A 10,854-nucleotide genomic window follows, 5' to 3' on the forward strand; every position below is an offset into this window, starting at 1 on the left:
TTTCCTTCCGAGACGAGACAGTAAACATAGCCGTTGTCAATCCAAATTCATTGGTATGATATTTTAACAAACATGGAAATGTATTAAACAGAAGTCAGTCAATGATATAGTGTTTCAGTACTCTGCTTACTTTTGTTTCACTCTTGACTTTGGTGCTTATTTAGCATTCAGGGTTTTCAAAAGACCAGCTGAGACTGCTGCCTTGTGGTCACTTAGATTGAAACCATAAGATTTACAAAACCTGTAGGAAAAGAACTGAAAATAAGAGAAGAGCCATTTGTAAATAAAGACAAATAAACAATAAAGAACTGAATGACTGATCAGGTTAAACTAATAGATAACCTGACAAATACCTATATATCCAGTAATTCCAAACTTAAATATTGTCACACATAGTTTTAAGTGCTACACCACCATTATTACATAAATCTAATAAAAAAATAAAGCTTTTCCTACAAGCTTCCACAAAGCAACAGAGATCTCAACCTGCATCTGAAGCTATTATAGATTACCTCAAGGTGTTTGTTGTTTAAATGGGTGAATGAGCCCACAGCAGGTCAAGAGTGTACATTTAGTAGGACAATAGTTCACAGATGACTCCGTGTAATAAATAGGATATCGAGCTCAAAAAGGAAAAACAGATTTTTTTTACTTTGCTAGGGGATCCCGATCAGTGAAAAAGCTGAAAAACCCGAAAATAAACAACCGTTAAATTTAATTATGAAATCCAGATAAGAAAAGGAACGACTAAAGGCCGAGCTCTTCTCTAAAAAGGTGGAATGGAGGAGTAACGCATGACGCTCCTCAACGCTGCAGCTTTGATTCGGATGTTCTTCCTCTCTACTTGGTGACTGCGTGGATCGCCTCGGCCAGGTAGCCCACGTTTCCCGAGGACACGCCTGCCATGGAAATTCTACCATCCTTGGTCATGTAGACAGAAAACTCCTTCGTCAGACGCTCAACCTGCAGAAAAAGAAAAGGAACCAAACTGTAAACAGACTCATCACAGATTTGACAGAAGGCAGAAAATCCTCCCTCAATAACGAATGTAACGAATAAACAAATAAAAGTAGCAGAAACAATAGGGTTTTTTTTTTTTTTGCTTCCATCCCTTAGAGCAGGCAAGTCTGCATACCTGTTCGGGTTTGAGCCCCGTGAAGCAGAACATCCCAATCTGGTCGATGACGTGCTGCCAGTTGTGGGAGGAACCCTGCTTTTTCAAACCTGCCACCAGCTGTTCTCTCATCTTAATGATGCGGTTGGCCATACCATGGACTTCCTCCAACCTACAGCCACAAAAACAAAACAAATCCCCATTAAATTAAAATCCATCTGTTTGGTACAAATAAAAAAAAAACTTTAGCTGTTATTCCTACCAGACAGAGCGCAGGTCTGGTGTGTTCAGAATGGTGGAAGCGATTCTGGCGCCGTTCACTGGTGGATTGGAGTAAATTGGCCTGATCAGGATCTTAAGTTGAGACTCAACCCTTTTTGCCTCTTCTGCATCGCTGCACACAACAGTGAAGCCTCCCACGCGCTCACCTGTCAGGGTTGAGATGAATGAGTAAACTGTATGTGGTACGGATTCTTAAAGGCTGTTATTCCACAGGCACAGAAGGAGTTATGCACAAAAAATTGAGAAGCCACAGTGAAAGCTGAAAGACTTTCATATAACGTACTCCTAATCAACCAATGTGTTCAGTAAGCCATAACCCTGCCTCTCCAGTGGGTGGTGACAAAATACACGCAAGTGCTGCAATTAGGAGCTTTTACTGACCATACAGGCCCATATTCTTAGCAAAGGACTGAGACAGGAGGATGTTGTTGCCCTGCTCGATGAAGTGGCGTACAGCCCAGGCATCACGGTCGATGTCGCCGCTAGCGAAGCCCTGATACGCCATGTCGAAGAACACCAGCAGGTTTCTTTTCTGCAGGAACAGAATAAAATCAACCTGTTGGTGTCCAACTTGCCTTCCATGCTACTTCTTTTATTACGAGACTAAATAAGAGCAACCCATTTAATCCAAGCATTCCTCCATTTCCACTCACCTTGACAATGTCAGCAATCTCTTTCCACTGTTCGGGCCTGGGGTCCACACCCGTGGGGTTGTGAGCACATGCATGAAGCAGAATTACGCTCTTCTCTGGGATTTTCTGTGATGGAAAAATGTATGAAATGTATGAACAGCCATCTACAAATGTCCAGTTTTTATCACAAACATCAAAAAATAACCAGCATCTTTAAAAAAAAATAAAGAAAAATTTGCCTTAAATTGGAAACGAAAGATCTATAAATTCAACTTCAGGAATGAACTTTAATCTTTACTTACAGAAATGTCCTCCAGAGCCCCTTTGAAGTCAAAGCCACAGGTGGAGGGGTCGTAGTATCTGTACGCTTTGAGCTGCATGCCAGCATCTCTGAAGATGGGCGTGTGGTTTCCCCAGGAAGGTTTAGGCAGATACACGTCAAGTGGGCCTGAATGGAATCGAGCCTGTGGCAGAGAAACATCCATAAAAACACATAACAGTACACCTTTTAATTATCCCTGGGTCTTTAACTTAAGAGAGTAAATCTAACTTACCAAATAGTTTCCTCCAATACGCAAAGATCCAGTTCCTGAGATTGTTTGAACAGTGATGCTCTGTTAAGAAAACAAATGTCGATGCACTGATTTGGATTTTAGCGACAGGCATAAAGTTTTTAAATAATGATTGCTTTGAGAACACAAACTCACCCTGCCACTCTTTAACACCTCATTGTCAGCACCAAGAGCCAGCTGGGCACAGGATTTGTTAAATTCACCTAGACCACCGATGGGGAGATACTCCTTATCGAGCTGTTTGGATGCAATCAGAGCCTCTGCCTAGAAAATGATACAAAACGTGTACAAAACCTCTCAGTTAATGACATTTATTCTCAACATCTAGAATAGGATAGAAAATTCCTTTATTGTCTCTCTGAGGGAAATGTAGGTGTGGTTTAGCTATTTATCCATTTTATGGTCCAGTTGAGTTCAGGATGGCAAGACTTCAGAAACCTTACTAGTGACAAGCAAGTATAATTGCAAATCATCCTACTTCCTGTCTGAGAAAAGCAAATACGTCCAACATGAGAAAGTTTGTAAATTCGATTATTTGACCTTGCGAACGCAGGTGAGAACAAACGGCTTTCCTTGGTCATCTCTGTAGGCTCCAACTCCCAGATTCATCTTCTTGGGGTTTGTGTCCCTCTTGAAGGCCTCTGTCACCCCCAGGATGGGGTCTGGGGGACCCATCTGCACTCCAGCCCACCAAGAGCTGCAGAAAAATACAAACCCTCATGATGACAGGAATCACTTATTAGAGGTAGTCATTTTTTTTTTTTTTACATGAACCCTTATATGAACATCAGTAACTCAATTTTACGTAGTCTTAATATTTTATTGACCTTGTGTGACGAACTGCTTTCTGGTCAAAATGCATAAACAACACTTAAAAAACGTAGTCCTAATAATCCTTTCACAAAGACCCCTAATAACACACAACTGTTGAGTTTCAGGGAACAAGCATAATTAGTTTCAAAGTCTAAAAATAAGCACATTAAACAAAAGGACGTCTGTATCTAAAATGTGAGCTCTTACTCAAGGGGTGTGAGTGTGAGAGAGAGAGAGAGAGAGAGAGAGAGAGAGAGAGAGAGAGAGAGAGAGAGAAAGAGAGAGAAAGAGAGAGAGAGAGAGAGAGAGAAAGAGAGAGAGAGAAAGAGAGAGAGAGAGAGAGAAAGAGAGAAAGAGAGAAAGAGAGAGAGAGAGAGAGAGAAAGAGAGAGAGAGAGAGAGAGAGAGAAAGAGAGAGAGAGAGAGAGAGAGAGAAAGAGAGAGAGAGAGAAAGAGAGAGAGAGAGAAAGAGAAAGAGAGAGAGTTTTAGCTGCATTTAACCTAATTTATGACTAAATGCTGGTCATTCTACACATTAAAGCTAAGCATAATCTAAATGCTGATAAAGGTCAAATAAAGGCTGCACAACACGCTAAGTGATGTAGGTTTTATCGGATGGTGGCACAGGAGTTAAGTGCTCGCCCTGTAATCGAAAGGTTGCAGGTTCGAGCCCCACTCAGTCTATTGCTGTTGTTGTGTCCTTGGGCAAGACACTTAACCCCCCTTGCCTGCTGGTGGTGGTCGGAGGGACCGGTGATACACTGACAGGGCCTCGCCTCCGTCAGTGTGGCCCAGGGGAGCTGTGGCTACATCGTAGCTCATCCCCACCAGGGTGTGAATGTGTGTGTGAATGGGTGAATGACTGATTGTGTTGTGAAGTGCGGGGTGGGGGGGTGGGGGGTTCCAGGACTCTAGAAGGTGCTATATCAAATACAGGCCATTTATTATTTATACAAACATTTAAGGTTGCTTGATAAATGTCAAAAATGTTGAATTAATAAAGGTTGTTGAAAGTTATGACCTCAACTGCACTCCCACGCTCTAGCCTGTCATTGTCTCAAGTTTCTTCCACTTTGTAAATCACCCAAACTTTGCAGCTAAATTTAGGACAGAACCTTTTGTAAAGGGCAATGGTCTCTGACCCTCAGAAACGAGTATAGATGATTAGGCTTAATCTATAGTGATTTTATTGAGTGGCAAGAATATTATTTTGCTCTGAAAATGTGTAGAATAAAGATTTGCGGAGTTTTAAAGTCTTGTTGTAATATAGTTTTTTTTAAGTAGTAAAGAATCCCACAGAACACAATTTTTACAAAGAAGAAAAAAAAACTTGGTATAACTTAAGAGCAGTGATTTCTAGTCCCGGTCTTTGAGGGCCATTATTCTGCATTTTTACAACATCTCCAACTAGAGGTCAACCGATACTAGTTATTCCATTGCCAATACCAATGTCGATATTTTGAGTCAATTTTCACGGCCAATACCTAAAAGTGTTTCACATTATTTACAAGCTAAAATGCCACTAATACTATCAGGTTATGACCAAAATTTCTGAATCACTTTTTGAACACTTAAATCTTAATTTTGTGCACTGCTCAGTGTTAAAATCAAACATCTCCCTAAAGTTAATCAAACTAATCAAATTAACTGAACAAGTATTAAATGTTCAAAACTGGAATATAAAAAGAAATTAAAGTAGAAAAATTATTTCTAAAGCATTTATTATGCAGATGCCCAGTGGCGTGTCTTTAAATCAGCTTTACTAATTAATTATATTGGCCAATGCTTGAATCGGGTGTGTTGGAACAGGAAATACACCAAAACATGCAGGGAAATTGCACTCAGGAACCAGGGTTGGAACACTTACAGAACTGAAACTGGGTTTTAAATCAAACCACATATTTCTCCCCACTTATGTAGTTCTATACAAAAATACATTGATTGTGTCAAGATACAGATTATATTTTCTTAACGAAAGTGAACCAAAAAAGGCTTCCTTTACATAAAATGATGACTGAATGCACTCCACGCATGCATGTATAAATGCACAACTATGACACCAATAAATAAATACTAAAACAGAAAAAAGCTGCGCTTTGTTGTGCACTAGCCAGTATTTCTCAATCACAGCAACTAACTGCTATCAAATGAGCAGTTTGGTGCTTTCTATGTGCACACATAAACTTTGAACAGCTGAACCTATCGGTTTATATAAACATCACAGACTGGCAAATATCAATAATCAATTGACTAAAGGCCTTTAGTGAGATGCGGTGCAGGACCTCTTTCATTCTCCAATAACTACGTAGTATGCATCCGACTGCAGGTGGATAACACGTGTGCGCTTCAATGATGCCATTATATATATATATATATATATATATATATATATATATATATATATATATATATATATATACAGACACACACATCTATATCACGGCTAAAGCACTTCTGGATGGATGCAAACTGCATTTCGTTGCCCTGTACCTGTACATGTGCAATGACAATAAAGTTGAATTCTATTCTATTCTCACGCACACCACAAGGTAGCTACAAACATACCACGTAAACACAGAGGTAAGTTTAAAAACCTTTCCACACCCCAAAAATATTTCAAAGAACTGCTTGGGCAACAGAAGACCTAAATAAGTTTGCCCTCCAAGCACTCGCGGAGAGGACACACGGAAATCGTCTCACAACTGGCCAATCAGCAATCAAATGTGGAAACTTTAACCAATAAGAATTCAGGTGTGAGAAGCTTCAGCCAATGAACTCTCGGGACCACTTCTGCTGTGACAAGCAGACAGGCTCGAACCGTTTCGGAAATATAACTACACTAAAGCGATGTACACGTATATTAGAAAAAACTTAATTAGTTTAGAATAAAAGACAAACCGCAAATAAGCAAGATAAATAACATTATTTCAGGTTGTAATTATAGGGACAAATGCAACGGTGATCCCGACGTACCAACGTGACTTTCATCACCAGCAAGCGGATCCACAACGTTATCCTCTGTAGTGAGATATGATTATATGAACAAAAATGGTAGCATGAGAAATAAATTTAGGTTGCCGAATCATAAACATCAAAACTTCATTAATGAGCCGACTAAAGGAACACCTGGGTGTGCTGTTTTCACTTACGCTGACCACGGATGTTAGCCGACTAGCTGACACCGGGGCCTGCGGAAATTGTTTGACCCGTCTTGTCAGTATCTAACCAGCTGGTTGGACTTAACTAAACAACACAATCACTCCATAAAACACCAGATCAATACAATTGGTGAGGTCTAATAATGCTTATTTTCTGCTTGTGCGAGTTGTACACAACAACGTTCATAGATGATGTGCTTGTCACCAGTTTAGATGCTGGTCAGTGTTACGATGTTTTGTTTACCTGTAGCGGATGGACAGAGCTCCCAGGGCCGGGCAAACATTCCCCAGGCTGGAGATCACCTTGTTGGACTTCAGCAGAGCCATGGTTGCTGCACTTCGGAGGTGAGCTTAGCAGGATGTGGACGGATCTGAAGGGCAGGCGCGAGCACGGTGTACGTACGTTGAGAACGGGCTGACGTCAGTAGGCAGCAGACACGCGCACGAAGGTTTGCTGAAACCTGAAACCAATTTTTAATTAATGAACATATTCTTCCAAAGCTAACAAAAGGTGTGTGTGTGTGTGTGTGTGTGTGTGTGTGTGTGTGTGTGTGTGTGTGTGTGTGTGTGTGTGTGTGTGTGTGTGTGTGTGTGTGTGTCTTTTTAAAGCACCAAGTCATTTTCCTGTCTTGCATTATACATATTATTCATAGCTTATAGAAATGAAGACAAAAGTAGTGCACAAGTTCATTATATCATCTTTTTATTTTATTTTGCTTTACGACCTACCCTTCTATTTATTTATTTATTATTATAATTTTTTTGGTTCATTTTAAAAGACATAATGTCAAAAACACTCTATAAGATGCTTTATCATTTCCAATGCAAAACAAAAGCAATCATATGCATTTGCTTACCATTTTGAAAACAATGTTAATGGTGGATTAAACGTTTTTGACCTCTGGTCTTTCAATACCTTAAAAACATGCAGACAATAAAGTCTGAAAAATCCCACATCCATCTGGAGTGTTCATGTTCCATCACATATTCTCACATTTACTCACTGATTTTCCATACTTGTTTAATCTGTTTCAGGGTTGTCAGGGAGGTTAGAGCTTGTTCTTTTAGTTGATGTGCAGGACCACCTCAATTCTCAACTCTCAAATCAAAGAAGTAAAAAAATCCAATTGTAATTTACTTTTCATTGGTTGTTTTAGCTTGTATTCAAAAGCACAAATTGTCTTTGCAATGATGCTTTATGAATAAAAGTGGAAAGTTAATCCAACAATAGATTTATTTTGGAACTCTATAATGACCTGTCATTCTCATAGTTAAATTCTTCAAAATGTATGCATTTATAAAATACAGGTACTATTATATAAATTAAGTAAATACATGCATAGTAAACTAAGTAATTTTTTGTTTATTTATGGATGAAATAAAACTCAAAAAGCTTTTTTCACACTTTAAGAATAGTTTAAAAATGTTGACAACCTTGCTGCACCAACTGTCTTGTTAAATTCTAACAATATGTTGTTTTATATGTATTTTAATATATATATATATATATATATATATATATATATATATATATATATATATATATATATATATATATATATATTCTCTGTTATAATATATAACAATATATTTTAAATAATATTCCTTATAAACATGCATGTATACACACATATGTATGCACGCACACAAACACACTAAAGACAAGAGATTACAATGTAGTATTTGACTATTAAACCCTGAAATGGTGTGCCATGCATCAAGCAGCTGACAGAGTGGAAAGGCGCACACACACACATACACACACACACACACACACACACACACACACACACACTTGTATTTATATGCTTGTGTGGACCTCCATTGACTTCCATTCATTTTAGTGACTCCACTATGCCTAACCCACACCCCAACTTAAATTAAAATTTCATTCGCACCACACCACCAAATCCAAGTATTAGGGTACTCCACATTGTGTGGACCAGCAAAATATACCCATATGTTACAGGTTAAAAGTCCAAATGTGTCTACTTAAACATATAAAGTACACACATACACACACACACACACACACACACACACACACACACACACACACACACACACACACACACACACACACACACACAGAGAGAGAGAGAGAGAGAGTCATTTACATTTTTATCAACATTTGTGTTTTAAACAGGAAAAACATTACTGTGTTTTGATGTAACAATAAATGTATAAATTATTTTAATAAAAACTAAACGCACCAGGACTTCATTTCCTGACATTTTTGTTACATTGTGATGTCAGACAGACTCAGTGGAGTGGTGCTGCACCCGTCTATCTCAAACCACCTACAGGTGCTGTAAACTCCACCTTTCTCCTACAGAGGGCGCTGTAACACCAACACAACAGCTGTTAGCAGGGGTGCCTCATTTTAGTTACAGATTTGTAGGAATGAAATCTGAATTTTCTGCCATTTTACTCTTTATCATCAGTTCTGTGTAACCTTGCATAATAATCACTGGAATTTCTAGTTTTATATATTTCTCATCACATAAAAAAGAAAATGTTGGTTGTCCTGAGTAACCGGATCAATCACCATGTGCCTTTATTTTTCTTTGAATAAACTAAAATCAGGACATCAGACGTTTGTTCTTTAAGAGTAAGACATCAATGACGAGGCCTCCTAACACACTTTGTTTTGTAGAGATGCAGGATTGTTTATGGTTGTGTAATTACACTCCTTGCCTTGTCTCTGTCCTACGTTTGCCTTTCTGACTGAATGAAACTTAAAGTGAGGGTCAAGCATCAACATATATATGGGTGGAGACCATCGACATACATATATGGACAATGGGTTTCTATAGCTTCCAATAATAAGTTTTTGTACTAAAATGGGAGGTGACCACCACTGCCATTTTGACCGTGTCACAGGTTCCGTCAAGCCCAGACAATTCCATAAAAGGGAAGAGAGGAGGACCTGAGGGTGGGGCTGTAAGGCTGGGATCAACTGACGACACCCGGTCGAACTAGCTACAAGCTAACCTGAAGCTAACCCAAAAGCTAACACAGAGGTGGGAGCTAAGCTAACGGAGGTGGTAACTTAGCTACAACCGGAGTTAACTGTGCACAACACCAGAGCTTCTGAGTCAGAGATACGCCGGGCTGACCGCTGGGTAAAACCGGGTGGAACACAGAGGTCTCCGAGACCTCCACAAGTCGGCAGCCGCACAGCAGACAAGCGCCGCTGCGATCTGAGATGCGAAGAGCTGTCGCTGGGGAGAACCGGGTGGAAAGGTTTCCATCCCAGAGCTCCACAAGCCGGCAGCCCGCACAGCACACAGAAGCCACGATCAGACAGAGATGCGCCGAGCTGCGGGGAGAACCAGCCGTCAGCCCGCGCAGCAAACAGAAGCCGTGATCAAACAGAGATGCGCCGAGCTGCGGGGAGAACCAGCCGTCAGCCCACGCAGCACACAGAAGCCGCAATCAGACAGAGATGCACCGGGCTGCGGGGAGGGGAGAAACGGGTGGAAAACATCGGTCTCCCAAGAGCTCCACAAGCCGATAGTTGGAATCCAGCTCCACCAACATGTTATATTTCAACCCATTTTCTAAAGTGCAGCATTATGTTAAATGCACTGGGGTTTCGGTAAGTAAAATTATATTTATGTATTTATGTATGTATGTATGTATGTATTTGTATGTATGTATGTATGTATGTATGTATGTAAAATTATATTATGTATTTTAGGTCACTGCCGAGCTTAGATTTTAACACCTTTCATGGTGTTGTTTAACCATGAAATTTAAATGTAATAGGGTAAAACCCAGTGCATTTAACATAATGCTGCACTTTAGAAAATCGGTTGAAATATAACATGTTGGTGGAGCTGGGTTCCGACTATCGGATTGTGGAGCTCTCGGGAGACCTCTGTTTTCCACCCGTTCTCACCTCCCCGCAGCCCGGCGCATCTATGTCTGATCACGGCTTCTGTGTGCTGCGTGGGCTGCCGGCTTGTGGAGCTCTGGGATGGAAACCTTACCACCCGGTTCTCCCCAGCGGCAGCTCTGCGTATCTCAGATCGCAGCGGCGCTTGTCTGCTGTGCGGCTGTCGGCTTGAGGAGGTCTCGGAGACCTCTGTGTTCCACCCGGTTTTACCCAGCGGTCAGCCCAGCGTATCTCTGACTCAGAAGCTCTGGTGTTGTGCAGTTAACTCTGGTTGTAGCTAGGTTGCTACCTCCGTTAGCTTAGCTCCCACCTCCGTGTTAGCTTTGGGTTAGCTTGTAGCTAGTTCGACCGGGTGTCGTCAGTTGATCCCAGCCTTAAAGCCC

General features: G+C 40.5%; 1 protein-coding gene across 1 annotated transcript; it reads right to left on the reverse strand.

Annotated features, from left to right (window-relative positions):
• Positions 1-696: 696 nt before the first annotated feature.
• On the reverse strand, positions 697-6,980 carry got2b (glutamic-oxaloacetic transaminase 2b, mitochondrial). Its single transcript, XM_015952946.3, has 10 exons — positions 6,815-6,980; positions 3,141-3,297; positions 2,736-2,864; positions 2,583-2,642; positions 2,331-2,492; positions 2,050-2,154; positions 1,778-1,928; positions 1,377-1,542; positions 1,136-1,286; positions 697-963 (listed from the first exon to the last, which is right to left on the reverse strand). Exons 1-10 carry the CDS (start codon positions 6,895-6,897, stop codon positions 841-843), a joined length of 1,287 nt encoding a protein of 428 aa, XP_015808432.1. The 5' UTR covers positions 6,898-6,980; the 3' UTR covers positions 697-840.
• Between the last annotated feature and the right edge of the window lie 3,874 nt (positions 6,981-10,854).

The sequence above is a fragment of the Nothobranchius furzeri genome, chromosome 9, assembly GCF_043380555.1.
Source record: "Nothobranchius furzeri strain GRZ-AD chromosome 9, NfurGRZ-RIMD1, whole genome shotgun sequence".
NCBI classification, from domain to species: domain Eukaryota; kingdom Metazoa; phylum Chordata; class Actinopteri; order Cyprinodontiformes; family Nothobranchiidae; genus Nothobranchius; species Nothobranchius furzeri.